The sequence below is a fragment of the Cebus imitator genome, unplaced genomic scaffold, assembly GCF_001604975.1.
Source record: "Cebus imitator isolate Cc_AM_T3 unplaced genomic scaffold, Cebus_imitator-1.0 Scaffold393, whole genome shotgun sequence".
Lineage (NCBI taxonomy): Eukaryota > Metazoa > Chordata > Mammalia > Primates > Cebidae > Cebus > Cebus imitator.
Window position 1 is genome coordinate 750,750 of NW_016107708.1, and position 22,611 is coordinate 773,360.

At 43.0% G+C, this 22,611-nt stretch overlaps 1 protein-coding gene across 2 annotated transcripts in view; it reads left to right on the plus strand.

Moving 5' to 3' along the window:
- Positions 1 to 22,611, plus strand: part of GRID1 (glutamate ionotropic receptor delta type subunit 1) — a 770,306-nt gene that overhangs the window by 445,710 nt on the left and 301,985 nt on the right. For both annotated transcript variants that reach the window (XM_017508524.2, XM_017508525.2), the window contains exon 5: positions 8,753 to 8,806. In XM_017508524.2, the coding sequence (XP_017364013.1) occupies positions 8,753 to 8,806 (54 nt within the window). The remainder of the gene's footprint in view (positions 1 to 8,752; positions 8,807 to 22,611) is intronic.

The following is a 22,611-nucleotide window of genomic DNA, read 5'->3' on the forward strand; positions in this document are numbered from 1 at the left end:
TTTCTTTCTTTCTTTCTTTCTTTCTTTCTTTCTTTCTTTCTTTCTTTCTTTCTTTCTTTCTTCTTTCTTTCCTTCCTTTCTTTCTTTCTTTCCTTTCTTTCTTTTTTTCTTTTTTTCCATAGCAACATAATAGCTTTTCAGATATCTGAGCCAGTGTCAAAAAAAGTCTAATGCTCAACACTCTCTCTCTGGTGTTTCAGTAATATCTTTTTGAATGTCATTGATTGACAAAACTAGCCCAGAACTTACTATGTTGTTAGGCATGATATATGGGAGCTAGCATCAGGAGGATCAACACTCAGCACAAATGAAGAAACAATTGTATCTTGGAGGAAAAGCTCTAGAATTTGATCATGTTTCCATCAGCTCCTAAAGGTCATGGCATCTTGCATTTATCCACTTTCAAGTTCACTTTGTTTCTTTCTCAGATTCTCTCAGATGTGTAGAAAAGGGGTATTATTTGCACATACAGGTAGTTCTCACTTTGCATGGCACAATGTTAACCAAAAATCAAGTGTATAATCAAGTTTGTGCAAAGTGAGGACACTAGTTCCATATGCGTGGGATTTGGTTACCACGATACCATGCACCGTGCAAAGCAAAGGCCACTTGTACGTTCATATTCTTTTTCACTGTACTAGGGTTTCTATGTATGCTCCTGGCCTTCCTTCTACTCAGCCCCAGGAACGTGAATCACCCATTCATTCATTCTATAAGCACATTTTGAAGTTCACTGTCTACCAGGCGCTGTGTCCCACAAGTGGCTTTGGGATAATTAGACCAGGCTTTGGCCTCCAGGAGCTCACTTCCTAGTGAGAGACTAGAGGCTACTCTGCATATGCAAAAAAATCCTTTGGCAGCCAGACATGTACCTGATCCAGGAATTTTGAAAGGGGGTGACAGGAAACTCTAGAAACCAGGATCTAACTTTGCAGAAGCCCCTGAAGTTCTCCAGGTCCCCACTATTCAGGCATCACTATCACTGTCACCTGGATCACTTTCTGGCTCGGCTGTTGTTTTTGCACTAAACACCTAGGAAAAGTGCAGAGAATGGGTTTCGTGGTTTTTGCACTAAACACCTAGGAAAAGTGCAGAGAATGAGTTTCGTCTTCTCTTGGTCCCCAAGTCAGTGAAACACGGTAGAAAGCATGTGGGTTTTGCATTGCAAAGGCCTGGCTACACTAACTTTCTGGAAGACTTTGGGAAAATCACTTCATCCTTCTGAGCCTTGGTTTTTCCATTTGTAGGCTGCAGCTCAGTAACCTCCTTCAGTGAGCTGTTGTGAGGGCTCAGGGAGGGCTCGTGTGTAGAGGGCTTAGCTCAGGATCTGGGCTGGATGAGGTTTCTGTAAGTGCCAGCAATTGCTTTCAGCCTGCAACCAGCCTTCCACTCCAGCCTTTCCCAGCCAGTGCCTTCCCTGAGCTCCTCAGTGGCAGGTTCAGCTTTCTCTCAGCAAAACGGCCCTCTTTGCCTCCCCCAGAGCTGTGGTTTAGCGCTTCACAGGGTAAATTCTGCTACACCTTCCTCAGATGGCTTTGCTAGCGTTGGGAGTGACTTGTCTCCAGCATCCTTCAGTGACCTGAGCCTATGCACTCCCTCGTGCTCAGCTGCTTTTCCCTGGGCCCAGATGGGGTGTTTCCTGTTCCTGCCAAGGGTGGGGGCCTTGGACTTGAAGGATCCTCCAGCAGAGAGATGGGTGAGGTGGAAACAGATGACCGTCAGGAGGGGCTGATTCCTGGGAAAGGCCTGGGAGAAAACACTGGGAAAGAGACCTGCTGGGATCCAAGATTCCCCGTGGGATCTAAGAGTAAGGATGGAGGTGGGACATGGAGGGAACTTGAGGGCAGTTTCCTGGTGAATGCAAAGCGCAAAGAGACTCCAGAGATAAGGCTGGGGCAAGGAGAAGCAGCCGGGCCAGCATCTTGGGATGTTTTCCCAAGCAAGCAGCCCCTGGAAGGCACAGGGTGGCTGAGAAAGTTCTGTGATAACTGCTCTTTAGGGGTTTCCTCATGCTTCTCAGCATAACTTTTGAAACTCGGGCCTCATGATGTCTGCTTTGCTGATTTCCTTTTAAACGGGTTCTTCAAATAATCCATCCTCCTGCAGCTAGCTACACCCCTTCCTTGCAAATGGAGGGGTGTTGTGCTCCCAAATGCTTTGGAGAGGGGGTGACATTGCACAGAGAGCATTGTTCCTAAATGACATGTTGTTGCAAAGGCAGCAGTGGGCCTTTAATGTGAGCTCAATATCTGTCCTTGGGAAAGTGCCAGGCCCTGGGCTCCATGGGGAGAATGTTCTCAAGTGTTAGAGTTGGGGTTTTAAAAAGATGCTAATTGCCACAAGATTTCATTATCTCAGGCTCCTAGTGTTGGGGGGATGCCTAGAGAAGTGGCCAACAATTAACACGTACATAAATAATTGGTGACATTTGCACTTTGTGAAATAAATCCTCAGCCATGTTGCTGGAAGGCTTCCATGTGGAGGTTTTTTCACTCCATTTACTATTCCTTTAGGCCAAGATAAAGAAAAACAGTCTCACACTTTAGAAATGCAAGTGGGATAATGGTCTCAGACCTATGAGAACAAGTTAACCTGGAGAAGGACAGCACTCTGACTCGTAACGGTGTTTTCTCAGATATGAGAAAAAAGACCATTTTGTTCCCATTGTCATGGGGCCAGGTCTAGACCCAAAAGCTTTTTCAGACAGTTGTCTGGGGCGTTTGGGGAGCAGCATGACCAAAGAAAAGAGCACAGGCTTTGGAGACAGTGGGGCCAGAGTTCAAATCTAACCTCTGCTGCGTACTGGCTAAGGGACCTTCTGCAAGATACCAGCCTAGATGCAGGTCTCAGTTTCCTGTCTGTGAAGGGGGGATGAGAACACTGCATGACTCGTTAGGTTGTTGGGAGTAAATGAGGTGTGTGGGTTGTGAAGCAGGGGAGATGTATTGAAGTATCTTGGGGAATGGTTACTAAAAGCAAGCTCTCATCGCCCTTGGAAATGGCTCCAGTTTAGTCTTGAGTGAAAAAAAGCTAAGGACACAGAGGAAAGGGACCCAGACTGGAGATACTTCCTCCAGCGTGCTCAGCCCCACTGCCTTCTCTACTTCCTTTCGGGCTCCTGAATATTAGAACTGATCTTCACTACCATATGGTCCAGGGACAGCTGTCAGCCCTCCCGAGCACCAGTCCAGGAGAGCCACCCCTACACTTGACATTCTTGTCAGTGCTCAGGAACTCCTTTCTGTCCAAAGACTGTTTGGAAGCTGGGAGCCTGTGCTTGGCCCATACTTATTTCCATGTGAAAACTGTGAGATTAGGGTGGCCATAGCAGGATGCAGATGTCCTTGGGCCCTCAGTGGGCCTGCAGGATGGTCTGTTGGTGTCACTTACAACCCAGCTCTTGGGTGTCACTGGGAAAAGGCACCGAGGTTTAGATTGGGGCTGTTGCTCTGGAGCAGGGAGACACATTCCCTTCCACAGTCGGCTCCCCGGGCGTGGGAAGAAGAGCTGCCTTAGGCCTCCTTTAGCTGGGGTTTGCTTATGACAGCACACTTTTCTCTCCAGAGGGTGGAATGTGGGTGTCAAGATGTGTATGTACACATAAGTCAGCACACGTGTGGACACTCAGCTGTGTCTTTTACCCATGGCTGACTGTGTCCAGCCTCCCAGCTGTCTCATGTGCCCGTCACCACCATCAGCACCTGCTGTCTCCTCCATTCCAAAGGGGCTAGAAGAGAAGGCAGCTGGATCCTTTGCAACTTCTCATATCCTTAACTCTTCTGAAGTTTTGCGTTTGCCAGTGTATGATGGCCACAGGAGCCAGGCAGACAAGCCCAGTGGTTTGGCAATCCAAGACAGGCCTAGGATTCACAGCAACTTAGAGGACTGCAGGCCTCTGGCCACCGCAGCAATTCCTTTGGGCTTATTGGGCCTTAGTTCCCAGCTCCCACCAGGTTTGTGTCTCCCAGACACAGTGTCTAGCTTGAGGACAGGAGTCCAACTGCAGACTGCAGGGAACCAGCTACCCCACCTGCTGGGAGCCCACCTTGAGGAAGAGGCCAGCTCCCTTCCCCTCCCCACCTACAGGATACATGGGCTGTACTTTGACTGTCTGGCTGGGTCAACACTTCTCTGCTGATGGTCACAGCATTATGCAGCTCGACCCACACTGTGGCCAAGATGGGAGGGAAGCACCATATCCTGCTGCCTTGAAGGGGAGCACATGGAGGCAGCAGTGCTCATCACTTTGCAAAGCTGTATTTATTGTGGGTCTTTTTACCACTGGTGCCTCCATGATGGCAGGGCCGAGGCTCCTGTTTCACTCCTCTACCAAGGAGAATCAGGATGGCCTGTTGGGGTTGGGTGGGCCCTGTCTGTTGAATGAAGAAATGCGTGAACACACATGCTGAGTCAGTGTAATGAAAAATGCTAACAAGATTCACATGGACTGTGGGCAGAACCTCCTGTAGCACTGTTGGTATTCAAATGCCTTGTGGGCGTGGAAACCTCGGCTCAGAGAGGTGAGAAGTCTCACCCAGGAGCACTCAGCCAGGAAGCGGCAGAACTGGGATTCGAGTGCACTCTGCCTGCCTGCTGGAACTCTCCGTAGTGTACTCACTCTGCAGACGAAAGGGAGGACTCGCCTCCACCTGCTGCAGATGTAGCGGGAGGGGAAAAGAGAAAGCGCAGCACTTAGAAGGGGAATTAGTGGTGCTGGGAGGGACACTGCCTACTGGGGTGTGAGCATTTAGGGCTCTTCCCACAGAGCTGGCAGCCCTCCAGTAATTGCTGGAGTGGCATGGGGTGATGGGGGGCAGGCAGTGTTCCTGCTAAATCTGCTGTAGCTTCTCCTTCTCTCCATCTATCTCAGCCTCTGTGTGAGTTGCACCCTCTGGAAAAGGCTGCAGAAAAGCCCTATTTATCTCCATGTGGAGAAAAGAGGCTTAACAAATTAGCTGATGCTTAAATGGTGAGGAAAAGTAGGACAGAAACGTTGGCCAGTTGTCCTGTGGGGTTTTCTGATCAATTGTCTCCATCAATATCTTCCCCGTATAAGTCCTATACTATGTAGAAGTACGTCTTAGGGTGGCCAAGGCACCTGCTTGTCAGTCAGGTTGTTTGCTGTGATGGCTTCTTCCAGGACAAGCAGAGAACCTCTCACCTGCACAGGTATACCCAGACCTTCAGATTCACAGAACTACATATTCTTTTTTTTTTTTTTTTTTTTTTTTTGGAGACGGAGTTTCGCTCTTGTTACCCAGGCTGGAGTGCAATGGCGCAATCTCGGCTCACCACAACCTCCACCTCCTGGGTTCAAGCAATTCCCCTGCCTCAGCCTCCTAGAACTACATATTCTGAAGCAGGGCTGTCAGCCCCTGAAGCCAAGAGGCAGGGTTGGAGCTCTGAAACAACACAAGATCTCAGGCACATCACAATTACCAGTGAATTACAATCCCTAGCAGTGGAGCCTGGGGGGTCCTCTTTTTTTAAACCTCCATAGGAAATTCTTAAATGCAGTCAGACTGGAGAGTCATTGCTGAAGAATGTCAGTGCATGATAAAGCTTTACCTCTCACAAATGGTCAACCTTAGATACATGTCACTGTAAATAGGGTACTGCTTACCTGTTCAGGCACTTCCTGGGATGGGACCTTGTTACTCCTGAGGCACCCATTTCATCTTGAATGACTTGGAAAGTCAGAAAGTTGTCTCCTATATTCAGTTGATATCTGCCTCCCTGATTATGGAAGCCATTGGCTCTAAGTCAACACTCAGAGGATGCACAGAGCAATTTCAGTCTCTCCTGCACATAACAATTTAAAGACACCTATACTGTCCCACCTCTAAGCATCCCTGATCACTTTAACTGTCCCTCTCCATGGCTGGCCTATAGTGTGCATTATCCTTCATCAAGTGGGGTGATCTGGTTAGGTCAACCCCTCAAGGGGTGGAACAGACTCCTCCCACACCCTCCTTTCCATGAGTTGAGCTAGAGGTGAGCTAGAGCCCAGCGATGTGCTTTTACATACCTTGGCAGACAGGCAGGGGCAAGTGTTATCTACATTTTACAAATGAACAAACAAGACCAGACCGGTTAAATGACAGTTGGGTGGAGGCAATCCCCTTTAGTTTTTCCTCAAGGGTTTTGCTTTCAAACTTCATTTCTCCATTTGCCCTTCTGCTTCTGGAAACTGAGTTTAGGACTTTGAGATCAGCCTTGCTAAACCACGTCTTTAGATTCAGTTCAGCGTTCTAGCCTCTGAGATGTTATGCCATCCTCCCAGATTTGCATCTGTGCACATTTGGCAAGAGCATTGCCAGTGTCCTCCACATGAGTGTTAAGAAAATGTTGGGAATCAAGGTGGCTAGAGCCCAGCAATTTGCTCAGAGCATTCTCAGCCCACCCCATCTCCACTTCTCCCTCCATCTCTTCACCAGTGCTTCCAGGCTTTTGAAGACCCCCCTGAGAGTCTGTGTGTTGAGAGGACAGAGGCTCTGGACTGGGTGGCTGAGACTCCACCCTGAAGTGCCCTCATTTTTCTACCCTGACTGGCGGCTCCTTTGAGCTTTGGCTCATTAGCCCTTGCAGCTTCTCTGGGGAGAGCCCGGTTAACTGAGTTTGTAGAAAGGGCGGAAAGTATCTTGAGGATATGGCCTTGTAGTGTAGCCAGGTACACGGCTTAGTATCTCTTGGAGCCTCCTTTCTTTCCAGTGCAAGAGAGGGCACCTAGAGCCTTTTTCCCGAGGTTGGGGAGGAGTGGCCGAGCCATTTTTAGACATAAGTCATTATCTTGGGGAAGGGAAGATTCATGGGGCCATAGCTCAGGAAGAGCATGGAAGGCTTGTGGGGATCAAGAGACTCACTGGATGCAAGCTAGAATGTGAGCAAGTCGGCGAGCAAGGCTGGACACCCCAAAAGGAGAAAGCGGCCACTTTCCTTTCACTGCTTCCTGGGAAAGGCTTGATGAGTATGGACGCCATTCTCTATGTTTCTCTCTTTCTGAGACTACATGCTTTGGCAGACAGGAAGGGGCGAGTGTATTCTGCAATTTACAAATGAACAAACAGAGACCAGAGTGGTTAAATGACGGCTGGGTAGAGGCAGTCCACTTCCGATTCAGATGCCAGGGCTGATGCCCTCACACATGGCTGGAGACATGGCCCGGGAAAGGCACCTGAGCTGCCCTTGGTGTCCGGTGGGGTGTTGTCTGTAAAGGATTGGGGTGCTAGCGTCACCTGGGTACTTTCATGGCTCTATTAGCACATGCTTGTATGTTCTCCACCAAATAGGTCCATTCTAATGTAGTGAGGGTCTAACAGGACCCTGTGCATGACAATTTGCAGACCTAGGGCTACTGGTGGGGTTGTCGGCACAGGCCCTGACACCTCCATGCCTCATTTGTTGGGAGTGAGTCAGATCTCTATGTACTGATTAGGAAAGATATTCATGTTGCACTGATAAATCAGAAACTAAAGTCTTAACTCAATGTGTATTTCATGGTCTGATTTTAATGAAAATACTTGTTTGATATCTGTCTGTAGCTATTTACTTGCAGAGGTAACTGTAAAATCTTCTAGAAGGGGACACTTCAAACAACATTTAGAGGATAAATTTGAATGAATAAAGTGGGGATTTTCACAAAGGCAGCATACTTTTTTAAATGGGACAAGATGTTGGGATGCTGAGCATTTTTATTTTTCTCCTTTTTTTTTTCAATAAAAGGAATAATAAAATTACATTACAAACAAAAAAAGCAGGACTCCAATCTGATAGCTCTTGTCCACGTTCATAGTCTGCCTGGCACAGTGCCCAGGCTCAGCAAGTACTTAGCACCTGCTCACGGGATGTATTCATACGGGACATGCTTGGAAACCATCAGTCTCTTCCAATTCTTCCAATCTGTTGGCTTTCCAATTGAAGGAGGGGAAAGCACTCATAAACACATACAGGAAACAAAATAATTAACTGGGTCCTGTCTGCCTCAGCCTTCCACTTCATTTGCATAATCAACAATGTTTACTGAATACCTGCTGTGTGCTGGTTACAGCTATTGGGACACAGCTGTGACCTACGAGATGTGGCCTTTGACATAATGGAGCCCCTGTTCTGGCAGAGTAGACAGACAATAAGAAATAAATAAACTGATAGCCATTCAAGCACAAGGTTGGCAAGTGCCATAAAGAAACAGATCAAAACACTGTAATAGAGAGTTATGGGATGGGGTTACAGCCCAGGAGCTGGAAAGAGCTTTGTTCTACAGATCCTAAAGAACTGAAGGCAGCTTGGAGCCCCCGAGCTGCTGTGACCTGCCATCTTCCTGAATGCCACTCAGTACGGCTGGACTAGACAAGCCCCCATAAATCCCTCTTTTCAGTTTCCTGATTCTGTAACCTGGATTAATGGTAACACTCATCCCCAAAGCTCCCCTGCAGAAAGGTGTTTGCAGGCATTCCTAGGGAAGGAAGGCTGTGCCTGTCCCTGTGGCCCTGTGCTGCCAGTGGGAACCGGAGCGTCTAATTTTGCTCTGGGCTGGTGCAGGAGAGCGTGGAGGGAGAGCAGGAAATCAGATGTCTGTGTTCAGATGAAGCTTCTTGTAGCTAAGGCAGCCAGAGCAGGCCCCAGGGAGATGGCATGTTTTGTGAGGAAAATATTCTCCAAGAACAATGTTTATAAAACTCTGTCTCGGCAATCATCCTGTGTCTGCCAGCTTCTGTCTTGCTTCCGTTCATGTTGGTTCTTTTTCTCTCTGCAGGCCGTGGAGACCAATCTGGCTTCCAAGGACAGCCACTGGGTCTTTGTGAATGAGGTAAGGGCCCTAGAAATGTGACGAGCATGGCCTGGACTGAGCCTCTAGCCCTTTGGGGAAAGGTCAGCGTGATCCTTTTGGGTTCAGTTCCAACCTGAGGGTCCGTCGTGAATCCTGGTGCTCCACCTAGCTCAGGCAGGAGCTCAAAGAGTTGAACTTGACCTAGCAGGGTGCTCACCTGGCAGGTGGGAACCACAGGAGAAATTCTGACTGGGGTCCATGAGGAAGTCAAAAGTCAGAGGGCAGTGGGTGAGGTGAGGCAGGCAGTGGGTGGGGTGAGGCAGCCAGTGGCAGCCAGGGGCTAGAGCAATTAGGGCAGGTCAGGAATTGGGATGCAGTGGGGTGGTGCAAAGGAATAAGCAGGGGAAAAAGGCTGAATTTCATGCAGGATAGTAAGGGTGCACATGAGTGTGAGCAAGAATGTGTATGCAGGGTGTGCACAGGTGTGTGAGGGTGAATCAAGTTGTTTGTGTATGTCTGTGTTTATGGTGTATCTGTGTTTGTGTATGAGTTTGTGTGTGTGTGTGTGTGTGAACATGCATGTGTGTGGATGTGCCTGTGTGAAGGTGTGTATATATGCATATGGATGTGTCTGAGTGTGTGACAGGTATGTGCATGTATGTGCAAGTGTATGTATTTGTGTGTGTATGTGCATGTGTAAGTATATGCATATGAGTGTATGTGTGTAGGTGTGCATGTACAAGTGTGTTTGTGAGATTTTTCTGTCTTTATGTGTGAACTGTATGTGCTGAGTGTATGTACAGGGGAGTGCATGTAAATTTTATGTGTGCATGTGAGTGTATATGTATGTGTGTGCATGAATGTATGTGTGAGTTTGTGCATGTATATGTTTGGGTGTGTATGTATGAAAGTGTGCATATATCTGTATATGAGTGTATGTGAGTGGTGTGTGAGTTGTATGTGCATGTGTGTTTGTGTGTGTGTAAGTATGTTCATGTGTACAACCAGTACGTGTAGAGGTAAGTGTACCCATGTAAAGGAGATAAACAGGAAGTCTCTCTCATGACTGACATCCCACCGGTTTGGCCTCAGGGAGGAATGGCAACACCAGGGATCATGGTGGCCTGGCCTGCTCTTCATCACTGTACCCTGTCTGGCCCTGGCCTCCTGCATGCTGCAGGCATTAGATGGGTGTCACACACCCTAGCTTTCCTGAAGAATCCCCTCTGCCCACATGTCCTTTCAGGAGCACTGACCAGGGTGGCCTGTGTGACTCCGGTGTGCTATATTCACTGACAGCTCACTCAGAATGTGTTTCTGGTGCAAACTTTGATCAGGGCTATGGCCTTCAGCTGTTTCTAAATCAGCTGATCAATTTCTAATGGCTTCATTGTGGAAGATGCAGGTTTATTATGTAGGTAATTCATTCTCTGATGATGTCTGTTTCCTCATTAGTTCTTTGCTCATATGGCTGAAATAGTCTTGAGTGGCTTATTTTAATAATTGCGCAGATAGTATCAGATTGTAACTACTTGCAAAGTCCACTTTTTATAGATTTTCCTCCATGAATTCACATCTTATTAGCTACATGTCCACAGAGGCCAGCTGGGGACGTGCAGTAACTGTCCATTACCGTGGGGTGCAGGTGGTTGTGTTGGTAATTAGAAGGGACATGACCGCTGCCTCCTGTTTTCAGAGCCTGTGCGAGGCTGCCTTGATCCTTGACAAGTTTGGATTCTCTGGGGTTTGCTGACTTCTCTATGGTTATTCACAGTTCAGTTTTCTTTGTTCCAAAGGAACAATGCAGTCCATGTGACCCTGAAGTCAAATGTCTGATGCTGGTTTTACTTTTCTGATGAATCCTTCAAATTGGATAGCCAGTAATTCTCTGTTGCCAGTCTTCAAAAGAAGTGCTCTGCTTTTACATTCCTAACCTGTTTTCTTTTCTTTCCCCGAATCCCCACCCACCCTCATGGGCCCCTTTTCTGTCCCTCTTGACTTATTCTTCAGGGCTGGAGTTAACTTCAGACTAACTAGTATACGGTGCCCATAGGGCATTCCATACTGGTAGGCACATTGGCATTACTGGGGCAGCTGGAACCCAGGGCTCTGTGTCATCAGGAGGAGTCAGATGTGGGGTATACCTGTTGGAGGCACACTGGAGTGGCTTCACCTGACAGGATGGTGGTGTCTCCCTGTGGCCAGCAGTGCACCCTGGGCCAGCCTGGCAGCACACATGGATGGTGCGAGTATCTCTGAGCTGAGTATGTCATCCTCCAAATGTGAGGGGCTTCGAGGGAGCACCAGTTTCCTCCTTTCTTGGCTTCCTTTTCTATGAGGGAAGGAACAACAGCTAATATTTTTGTTTTTTGAGACTAGAGTCTTGTTCTGTCACCAACGCTAGTGTGTAGCGGTGTGATCTTGGCTTACTGTAACCTCTGCCTCCCAGGCTCAAGGGGTTCTCCTGCCTCAGCCTCCTGAGTAGCTGGGACTACAGGCGTGTGCCATCTTGCCCTGCCAATTTTTATGTTTTTAGTAGGGTGGGGTTTCACTATGTTGGCCAGGCTGGCCCCGAACTCCCAACCTCAAGTGATCTGCTCTCGGCCTCCCAAAATGCTGGGATTACAGGCATGAGCCACCGTGCCCGGCCAGCTAATATTTCTTAATCACCTACTATGTGCCAGGCACTTGTCAGTGCATTTGTTACCTTCCTAGTCCTCATCAACAGCCCTGTATGGCAGTTACCATCATCCTCATTTTGCAGATGGGAAAACAGAGTCTCCAGAGGTTAAATCACTTACCCAAGGTCAGGAAGCTGTTAATGATGTATCTGGGATCCTATTTGAGGACTGTCAGGCTCCAAAATTTTTTTTAATCAAACAGTAACCTCATGCACATGGCCTTGGGAAAGATCCCTGACTCATAGTCAGTGTCCGATTCGGTGAAGCCAGTCAGTGGGGCTCGGGTAAGCACACTGACAGGGAATACCCTTGGGCTGGCCCTTGGTGCCAGCTTGTGGACCTTTTTGAAGTGTTCTATCAGAAGGTTGGGCCTGTTGAAAAGTTCTCACCCAGGCACCCCAGGGTAGCCTCTGCTTAAGGACCAAGATGTTTTCCAAATTACATGTAGGCTTATCCTTAGGATCCAGCTATATTCAAGACTACTGTTTCTGGTTTCAGCATGGCCCCAACCGAACACAAGAAGTCCTGTTATTCTTATTACAATGTGATATCATTTTAGGCTTTGCCTAATTTTTAAGCTGTCCAAGTGTAGAGCACAGACAAATAGTTTGCTAGCCTCCTGTTTGTCATATATAATGACTAGAGATAAAATAAGGGGGAAAATAAAGAAAAAAAAAGAGTCAGGGGCAGGCATTTCCTGACTCTTTCCAACATGCTCCAGAATTCAGCTGCCGCAGAGTCCTTGTCTTCCCACTTCTTGAAACTGCTCCCCACTTCTCTGGAGGAAGTTCAGCCTCTCAAACAAGCTCAGGTCTGTGCCTCCCCCACCACTGCAGGTGTCTTTGGGGCCTCCAGTATGGCCCTTTAGCTGTGCCCCTCAATCCCCCTCATTCTTTATAGGCTCTGCCTTTCAGTTTCTTCCTCTGTATTTGATTTGTCTTATGCATTTTCCTGGGTTCAAAATACACACTCAAGGGCACATATTTTTACTTGCTTTCTTTATGCGGTGGTTTTCTAAATACATCTACCTTCTTGCTGGTGAGTACTGGTTATACATATTACAGACCTGGTTTATTTGGAGAAGAAATAATTGGATGCAGAGAAAGCCTTGTGAATATGAGCCCTACTGACAGCTTCTGTAGGTCTCTGGGCACCACTGTGGGGACACTGGAGAGCGGATGTGTTTTTAGTTACGCTAAAAGCATTTAAAGAATACTTTTATTAACTGATTAGGTTGCAAATTACTTTAGAGAGGGTGGAGGATTCAAAAGAACTTGTGGAAAACAAAATGAAGCATTAGTCAAGGTGGCCACTGGACTGTAAGTCCATTGAGGGCATGGCCAGATTGAGCTCATCACTGAATCCTCAATGCCCTGAGCAAGGAATAGATTCTTCAAAGGTTTGTTTGAAGGCAGGTCGATGTACATAGTATAGAGCAAATTGCGTTGACAAGCATTTCCCTGTCTGCCTCAGAGAAAGGACAAAGGCAACAATTAAGTCCCGAGTTTCAGCGGTGGAAAGGACCTCTGTGGGTCATTCATCAGATGTTGCCAAGTTCAAGCCCAGCCAGCCTTCACTCTGGATGAGGTGGGTGGATTTTGGAACCTCTTTATCAACTGAGGTAAAATGTTTCCTCTCAAGGCATCCTCCAGCAGATGCCAGGAGAGTGGGTGAACCCTGTGGGCCTGGAGACTCACAGGTATGCTTAGCGCTGGGTAGAACTTGGGCACAGAGGACAATGCCCTCCTCATGAGGCTCTGTGCCCAGGCAGGAGGCACACACCTCATAGTCTGGCTTCTTGGGAACTTTGTGCAGGGAATTATTTTATAGGAAAATAATATGACTTTCCAGCCTCTTGAAGAACCAAGGCTGATGGGGACTTGAAGCACTCTGGTTGTTGCCGGGTAGCTTCCATTGTTACATGAATTCTTCCAGAACCAAGAACACACACTTTGTTGGAAATGGTTTAAGATGCTTAACAGATGCTGTGGGTATGCACACATAACCTTTGCACCTGGGTTTTCTCAGAGAGTGTGTCTCTAAGAGGTGATCAGCAGGGGCCAGGAGGAGGTGGCTTCTAAAAAGGGAGGAGGCACAGTCAGCAGGCCCTCGGCACTTCTTCCCGATTGTCAGTGTACATCAGTGGCTCCACATCTCATGTCCATTCCAGACATTGCCCTGGAGCTCTAGACCCAGAGATCCAGCTTGACTCAAGATTCTTTTGACTTGGCCACTTGGAAGCTCTGTCACCCCCTCCAACTCGGCGTGCCTCTCTCCAAACTCACCATCCTCCCCAAACATGGTTCTTACTTGGTGCTCCTGATATCAGACACCACTGTCCCCATCCTTCTGGTTGGCTCCCCAGAGATTGAGAAAAGCCCACATCATGCAGCCCACTGCAGGATGACCCTGACCCCACCTTTACACCCTTATTTACTTCTTACTATTGTGTTCATATCTCACGGGTCATCCCCGCAAATGGATGGGTGACTTCTTGTCTCTTGTATTTATTTTTCCCTCCTAGCTTTGGGGTTTTGCCAGGGTTTTTCTTTCCACCTGCCATGTGCTTCTGGATCTGTGATTGTCTAGGACTTCCCTTTCCTGCGAGGATCTGCTTAACATTGCCTCCACCAAAAGGACTTCTGGATTTCCCCAGTAGGGTGATCTTTTCACAGTCTCACCCAAGTTCTGCTGTGTTGGGGAATGATGCATATGCTGATTCTCTGGAGAAGCTAATCTCCTTTCTCTAGGGTTTCCTAAAGTTCCTAGCATAAGGGGCTGACACACAGGAGAGCTCACTGGGTTAAACAATCTGACTGTATCCTAAGAGACCTCCCTCTGCCATCCCAAGGACGAGGTCATCCTTGGGATGCTCTCCTGTTCTTGAGCCTCAGGGCCCAGCCCTTATCTTATCACTTTCACTAGTTTGTCACCAGCAAGTACTCAGTGGGGATCCTTACAGGCCAGTCTTTGCTCTGCCTTAGAGCAGCCTCTGTCAACAGTCCAGGGACATCACTCCAGACTTTCAGATCTTCCCTATCCTAAAGCATACACCGAGTTCAAGCAAATGAGAATAAGATTAGGCACCACATGTATAATGTGAAAGAGGAAGATGCTAATGCTCTAATTGAAGAAAACAAAGAAGAAGACCATGATATTATGCTCGCTCCATTATAACAATATGAATGCGGAATCACATAGCTTTAAGAAATCTCTATTTGGGACCCAGAGAAAGAGAGGGAGGGAAAATATTTTTTCTTACTTTTATTTTGAAGCTTCCAATTCTGTTGGACTGTTCAGTCCCTGTACCATTTACCGTCTTCAAATTTAATTTAGTGACACTCAAAAACAATTATGTTTGTTATAATCTTTTCACCTGTTTCTCTCCCAGATCAACTGAGGGATCTTTGAGGACAGGGAGCGCATCTTACTGCCTCTGTAGACCCAGCTCAGTACTCTTGAATGAAGACTAGGAGTTGCCACTTATCAGACCTTATGCAGAGCCAGACATTGTTTTTGAGTATCATCTTCGTTATGTTCTTTTTCTTTTAACTGAAAAATAACAGCTTTGTTGGGGTTTGACATGCAATACATACACATATCTAAATGTACAAGTTGTTAAATTTGGCATATGTATATACCCAGGAAACCATAACCACAATGAAGGTAGTGAACATATCTATCACCCCAAAAGTGTCCTCAGGCCCCTCAGGAATCCTACCCTCCTGCCCCACTTTCTCTCACTCTCTAGGCAACTAGTGATCTGTTTCTGGCTCTATTGATTATTTGTATTTTTGCATTTCATGTAAGTGGAACTATGTAGTATGTACTCTTTTCTGCTTTTGTCATGGCTTATTTTACTCAAGGTAATTATTTTGAGATTCATCTTATGTTGCAATGTTTCCTTTTTATTGATGAAGAATATTCATTTGTACCTGTACATGGGTATACTGCAATATGGTTATCTGTTCCTCTGTTGATGGACATTTGGGTTGTTTTAGGTTTTTTGCTATTACAAATAAAGCTGTTATGAACATTTATTACTTTCCTTTTTCTGGGGCTTATATCTACCAGTGGAATTGCTAACCCCTATGGTAGATTGATGGTAACTTTTTAAGAAACTGCCAGGTTGATAAGAGTTTTGATTGCTTCATACCCTCTTCAGTACTTGGCATGGTCTGGCTTTTTGATCATAGTCAGTCTAATGAGTGTGTGATGTTCCTCATTGTGATGTTAATTTTCATTTCCCTGATAACTAACAATACTAACAATACTTCCTAGCATCTTTCCCTGTGCTTATTTGCCATTTAGATCTATGTATCTTCTTGGCAAAGTATTTGTTTAAACAACTTACCCATTTTTATTGAATCTTTTGTTTTCTTATTATTGAATTCTGAAAATTCTTTTTGTATTGGGATAAAATATTTTTTAAAAATCGGATATATACTTTGTGAATATTTTCTCCCAGTCTGTAGCTTTTCAGTCTAACATTATCTTTTGAATAGCAGATATTTTAAATTTTTATGAAGTTTAACCTATTAGTTTATTCTTTTAAGAATATTACTTTTAGCATAGCATCTAAAAGATGCCTGAACTCTTGATTCTGTTCGATTGCTCTATTTTTTTTCTATCTTAATGCCAGTCCCACACTTTTGGTTACTATGGCTTTATGATATAATTTGAAATTAGATTTTGTTAGGCTTCTGCCTTGTTCTTCAGTTTCAAAATTGGTTTGGTTATCGTAGGTCCTTGAAATTTTTGAATACATTTAAAATTAGCTTGTCAGTTTCTAAAAAAAGCTGACTGGGATTTTATTTGGAATTGCATCAAATCTATAGTCCATTTTGGGAGAATTAACATCACAAAAATATTGAGCCTTCTCACCCACAAGCAGGATGTATCTCCGTGATTATTTAGGTTTTCTTTAATTTCTCTCAATATTTTATCTTTTTTAATGTACAGATCTTCACATCTTTTTGTCAGATTTATCCCTAAGTATTTTATATTGTCAGAGATACTAAAAATGGTGCTTTAAAACAAATTTTAATTTCCAGTCGTTCATTGGTAGAATATACACATGCAACTGATTTTGCGTATTGATCTTGTATCCTGGAACTTTGCTAAACCCACTTACTAAAACTAGTGGAGTTTTTCATAGATTCCATTAGATTTTCTTAAAGAAAATATTCTTGACTATCATGTCCTCTGGGAAAAAGATAGTTTTACCTCTTCCTTTCCGTCTGGATACCTTTTTTTTTTTTTTTTTTTTTTTTGATTGTGCTGATTAGTACCTCCAGTTCAGTGTGGAATATAAGTGGTGACAGGAGACATCATTTTTGTATTCCTGATATTAGGAATATAAACAGTTTTTCACCATTAAGTATTAGGTTAGCTGTAAGTAGTTTATAGATGTTCTTTATCAGATTGGGGAAGTTCTCTTCCATTCCTAGACTGGGGAGAGTTTTTATCAGGAAATGATAATGGATTTTATCTAATGCTTTTTTCTGCATCTGTTGAGATGATCATATGGTTTTTCTTTTTGCAGTTTATTAATATGCTGAATTACAATCGATTGATTTTCTAACATTGAAGCAATCCATTATCCCTGGGGTAAAACCTACTTTTCACATTATATTATCCTTTGTATATATTGTTCCATTTGATTTGTTAAATTTTTGATTAGGACTTTTCTCCTATGTTCACTAGGGATATTGGTATTTAATTTTTTTTCTTTTCTTCTTATGTCTTTCTTTAGTTTTTGCATTGGCATAATGTTGCCTCAAAAGTCAGTTGGGAAGTATTCTCTCTTTTTCAGTTTCAGGAAGAGTTCATAAATAATTATTTTTTTTTTCCCCTAAATGTTTGTTAGAATTTACCAGTGAAGCCATCTGGGCCTGGGGTTTTCTTTAGAGAAATGTTTAACTACAAATTAAAATTTATTTACTAGACATAGAGCTCTCTGTTATCAAGTATGTTTGGTACTTTTTGTCTTTCAAGAAATTTTTCTATTTCATCTAAGTTGTCAAATTTTTAGGTATGGGCCAGGCATGGTGGCTCACTCCTGTAATTCCAGCACTTTCAGAGGCCAACATGGGCAGATCACTTGAGGTCAGGTGTTCCAGACCAGCATGGGCAATGTGGTGAAACCCCATCTCTACTAAAATTACAAAAATTAGCCAGGTGTGGTGGCACACCCCTGTAATCCCAGCTACTTGAGAGGCTGAGACATGAGAATCACTTGAACCTGGGAGGCAGAGGTTGCAGTGAGCTGAGATTGTGCCATTGCACTCCAGCCTGGCCAACAGAGTGAGACTCTGTCTCAAAAAGAAAAACAAAAAAACAAAAAAAAAACAAATAAAACTCATAACTATGAAGTTCATAATATCCCACTATTATCCTTTTAATATTTGTTGAAACTGTAGACATAGGAACTTTCTCATTTATGATATTCACTGCTTGTCTCTCTTTTTCTTGATCAGTCTGATTGGAGGTTTATTGATGTTATTCATTTCAAAGAACCAGTTTTCAATTTCATTAATTTTTCTCTATTGTTTTCTATTTTCATTTATATTAATGTATTGTTATGTCTTCATTATTTTCTTTTTTCTGTTTACTTTGGTTTTAATTTGCTGTTTTCCCCGGTAGTTCCTGGGGAGCAAGCTGAGATCATTGATTTAAGACCGTTTTCTTTGCTATGTTTCCCTTTAAGTGATTTAGTGACATCCCACAAATCTTGATATGTTGTGCTTTTGTTATTTAGTTCAAAATACTTTCTATATTACTTTTGGGTTCCTTCCTTGACCCATGGGTTTTAGAAGTATGTTGTTTAGTTTCTAAATATTTGGCGATTTTAAAGAAATCTTTCTGCTACTGATTTCTAATTTAATTCCTCTGTGGTTCAAAGAACAGAGTTTCTATTATTTGGATTCTTTTAAAGTTATTGAGACTGATTTGATAACCAGCATATTGTCATTTCTGCTAGATATTTCAAGTATACTTGAAAAGGATCCATTATCTGTTGTCATGTGGAATGTTCCATAAATGTGAATTAGGTCAGTTTAGTTGAGTGTTGATTGTGCCTTCTGTATCCTTTATGACTTTTTTGTCTACTTTTTCTATCAATTATTTACAGAGGAGTATTAAAATATTCATCCTTAATTGTGAGTTTGTTTATTTCCCTTGCAGTTTTATCAGTTATTGCTTAGGATATTTGGAACCTTTATTTCAAGGGGCATAAATGCTTAGGATTTTTATGTCCTCGTGATTTATTAACCCTTTATCATTAGGAAAAGACCTTCTTTATTTCTGATAATTTTTTCTGCTCTGAAATATACTTTATCTGATATTACTACAACTATTTTATATTTATTTTGACTTATGTTAGCATAATACCTTTTTTCATTGTCTGTCTTTTAAACTCCTTGTTTCTTTATGTCTTTTAAAGTATATTTTCTGGAGGCAGCACTTACTTAGGTCTTGCTATTTTATCCATTGTAAGAGTCTTTACCTTTTAATTGAGGAATTTCAGATAATTTACATAATGTAATCATCAGTAATGTTAGGTTCAAGCCTGACTTCTTGCTGTTTTGTATTTGTTTCATTTCCTTTGATTCCTTTTTTTCTCTTTTAAAAATTCTTTTGGATGAGTTGAGAATTTTTTATGATTCTATTTTAACTCTTTTGTTGGCATATGAACTATAACCCTTTAGGCCGGGCGCGGTGGCTCACGCCTGTAATCCCAGCACTTTGGGAGGCCGAGGCAGGTGGATCAGGAAGTCAATTGATCGAGACGATCCTGGTCAACATGGTGAAACCCTGTCTCTACTAAAAATACAAAAATTAGCTGGGCATGGTGGCACACACCTGTAATCCCAGCTACCCGGGAGGCTGAGGCAGGAGAATTGCCTGAACCCAGGAGGCAGAGGTTGCGGTGAGCCAAGATCGCGCCATTGCACTCCAGCCTGGGTAAGAAGAGTGAAACTCCGTCTCAAAAAAAAAAAAAAAAATTGCTTTAGGATTTATAGTATACATCTTTAATTCATCACCATCTACTTTTAAGTGATATTATACTATGTCACATATATTTCAGTATAAGTATCTTACAACATTATCCCTCCAAGTTATGTAATTGTTATAATAAATATTACCTTATATGTAATATAAAATTTTATATGTACAAAATACATAGTTATTATGTTTATTAAAACAGTCAATTATCTTTTAAAGAGATTTAAGTTATAAGAAAATAATCTTAAATACTTTGCTGTTATCATTTCAGGTGCTATATATTTTTTTGGTGTGAAGATCCATAGTTTGATCTGGTATTATTTTCTTCTGCCCGAAAGACTTCCTTTGACATTTCTTGTAATACAGTTCTGCTGGTGGTGAATGCTTTCTGCTTTTGTATGTCTGAAAATGACTTTATTTTACTTTCATTTTTGAAAGATATTTTTACTAGGTACAGAATTCTAGGTTAACAGTATTTTCTTTCAGTACTTTAAAAATGTTGCCTCACTGTCTTCTTACTCATATTATTACTGACAAGCATCTGATTTTATCCTAACTTTTGTTTTTCTGTACTTAACATGTTCTTTATCTCTGGTTTCTTTTAATGTTTCTTCTCTTTTCTGGTTTTGATCAATTTGATTATCATGTATGTTGGTATGGTTTTCTTCTTCTTCTTCTTTTTTTTTTTTTTTGTGTGTGTGTATGTGTGTGTGTGCCTATACTTTGTTGATCTTATTGGACTTGTGTGTTTATAATTTTCATCAAAACTGATCCATTATTACCTCAAAATGTGAAAAAAATCATTTATATTTTCTAACATTTTTCTGCCTCTGTATTCTCTTATTTGAGATTTTGAGTTACACAGATATTAGGTTTTGAAGTTATCCCACGTATCACTGATGTTCTTTTCCTCTTCTTTTTTCTATTTTATTTTGCATAATTTTTATTGTTATGTGTTCAGATTCAGTGATACTTTCTTTTTTGATGACTAATCTGCCAATTATTCTGTCCAGTGTTTTTTTTTTTAATCTCATACATTGTAGTTTTGATCTCTAGAGGTTTGAGTCTTTTCTTTAAATCTTCAATGTCTCTACTTACATTTTGAATCTATAAATAGTTATAATAACTCTTTAAGGTCATTGTCTGCTAATTCTAATTCTGTTTTAGTTCTGGGTCAGTTTTGATTAATTGATTCTTCTTCTTCTTATGGCTTATATTTTTCTGAATGCCTGGTAACCTTTGATTGATGCCCAGAGTTTGTGAATTTTACTTTGTTGAGTGCTAGCTATTTCTCGTACTCCTGTATGTATTCTTGAGTTTTTCTTTTTTTTTTTTCCAGGATACAGTAATTTGGAAATAGTTGATTCTCTTGCTTTTGTGATTTAATAGGTGTTTCTCAAGTAAAACTCAGCCTAGGGCTAATTATTTTACACTACAGAGGCTAGACTTCCTAACTATTTTGCTCAATGCACATGAAGTGTGTATGAGGTTTTTCAGTCTGGATGGTAGGAAGAAGCACTCTTCCTAGACCTCTGTGAGTGCCATACATTGGTCCTGCTCATTCTTTTGGTTGAATTCTGAATATATTTGAGATGGAGAGCAGATAAGATTTGCTATTGGATTAGATATGGATTATGAGAAAAAAGAGACACCAAGTATGATTCTAGGGTTTTCATTTGTTTGTTTTTAGCTTGAGGAGCTAAAAAGAGAATACATTTCTTGGGATGAGAAGATTGAATATTTGAGGGGTAAGATCAGGAATTTGGTTTGAATCTGTTAATTTTGAGATACCTATTAGACTGTTACACGGAGATGTTATGTAGACGCAAGACATGTGGGTCTATAAGTCTGGAGTTCAGAGGGAGGTGAAGCTGGTGGTATGAATTTGGGAACCATCTGCATATAGGGGACATTTAACCTCATGTGACTGGATGAGACCACAGAAGGACTGCATTACTAAAAACAAGAAGCCCAAACCGTGGCGCCTGTGGAGCATGCAAAGCCAGAGGAAGGAGGAGACACTTGCCATGGTTGCTGACCAGGAGCAGCCTGAGGTGGAGGAGGAGGACAGGTATGGGATGGTCCCAGAAGCCAAGTGAAGAAACTGTTTCAAAGGGAAGGAGAGGTCACTGATGTGCAGTGATGCTGCCAGGAGGGTGCATGACCTAGAAGGGGAATGCCAGGAAATGTGGGAGGGCAGAACCCCCGAGAACTCCAGCTTCTATTATACCATCCTACAGATAAGAAAACAGCTTGATGCCACATGATAAGTGGCAGAATCAGGATTTGAGATCTGAATGACTTAAGAACTCCATACCCTTCCCACACTGCTCCTCCCTTATCTTCTCTCTCACACTCAGCACTCGCTGAATGCTGAATGAGTTATGGGATCCAAACAGTATTTGAATTTTTCATAATTTAGAAACAGTAATATAGTTTGTATTATGGAAAGTCTTACTATGAAACTTTTGTTAATTTATTGCAGTTGTCCCTCCTTATCTGCAGTTTTACTTTTTATGGTTTCAGTTACCCACCACCAACTGGGGTTCAAAAGTATTAAACAGAAAATTCCATGAATAAATAATTCATAAGTTTTCAGTGCACGCTGTTCTGCGTAGTGTGATGAAACCTCTCGCTGTCCTGCTTTGTCCCTCCCAGGATGTGAGTCATCCCTTTGTCCAGGGTCTCCACCCTGTATGCACCACCCACCCATTAGTCACCTAGTACTAGGTTATCAGTTAGAAAAAAACATAGCGTATATAGGGTTTGGTACTATCTACAGTTTCAGGCATCCACTGGGGATCTTGGAATGTATTCCCTGAGGATAAGAGGAGGCTGCTTTATTAGATATCTACCCTTTATGTTACTTTGCATATTAGCACCGTATTTTTAAAATCTATTGTGGAAAACGTGAAGGAACCTTGCAAAAGCCCCCACAAACAAGCTTATATATGTCCCATGAGAAATACCTGAAGGAAACAAACCCAATTTACTGGAAATGCACTTCTATATGTTAATAACAATAGATCTATTTTTCTTTCTTTTTTTAAATTTTACTTTAAGTTCTGGGGTACATGTGCAGAACTTGCAGGATTATTGCATAGGTATACATATGCCATGGTGGTTTGCTGCCTCCATCCCCGCATCACCTACATC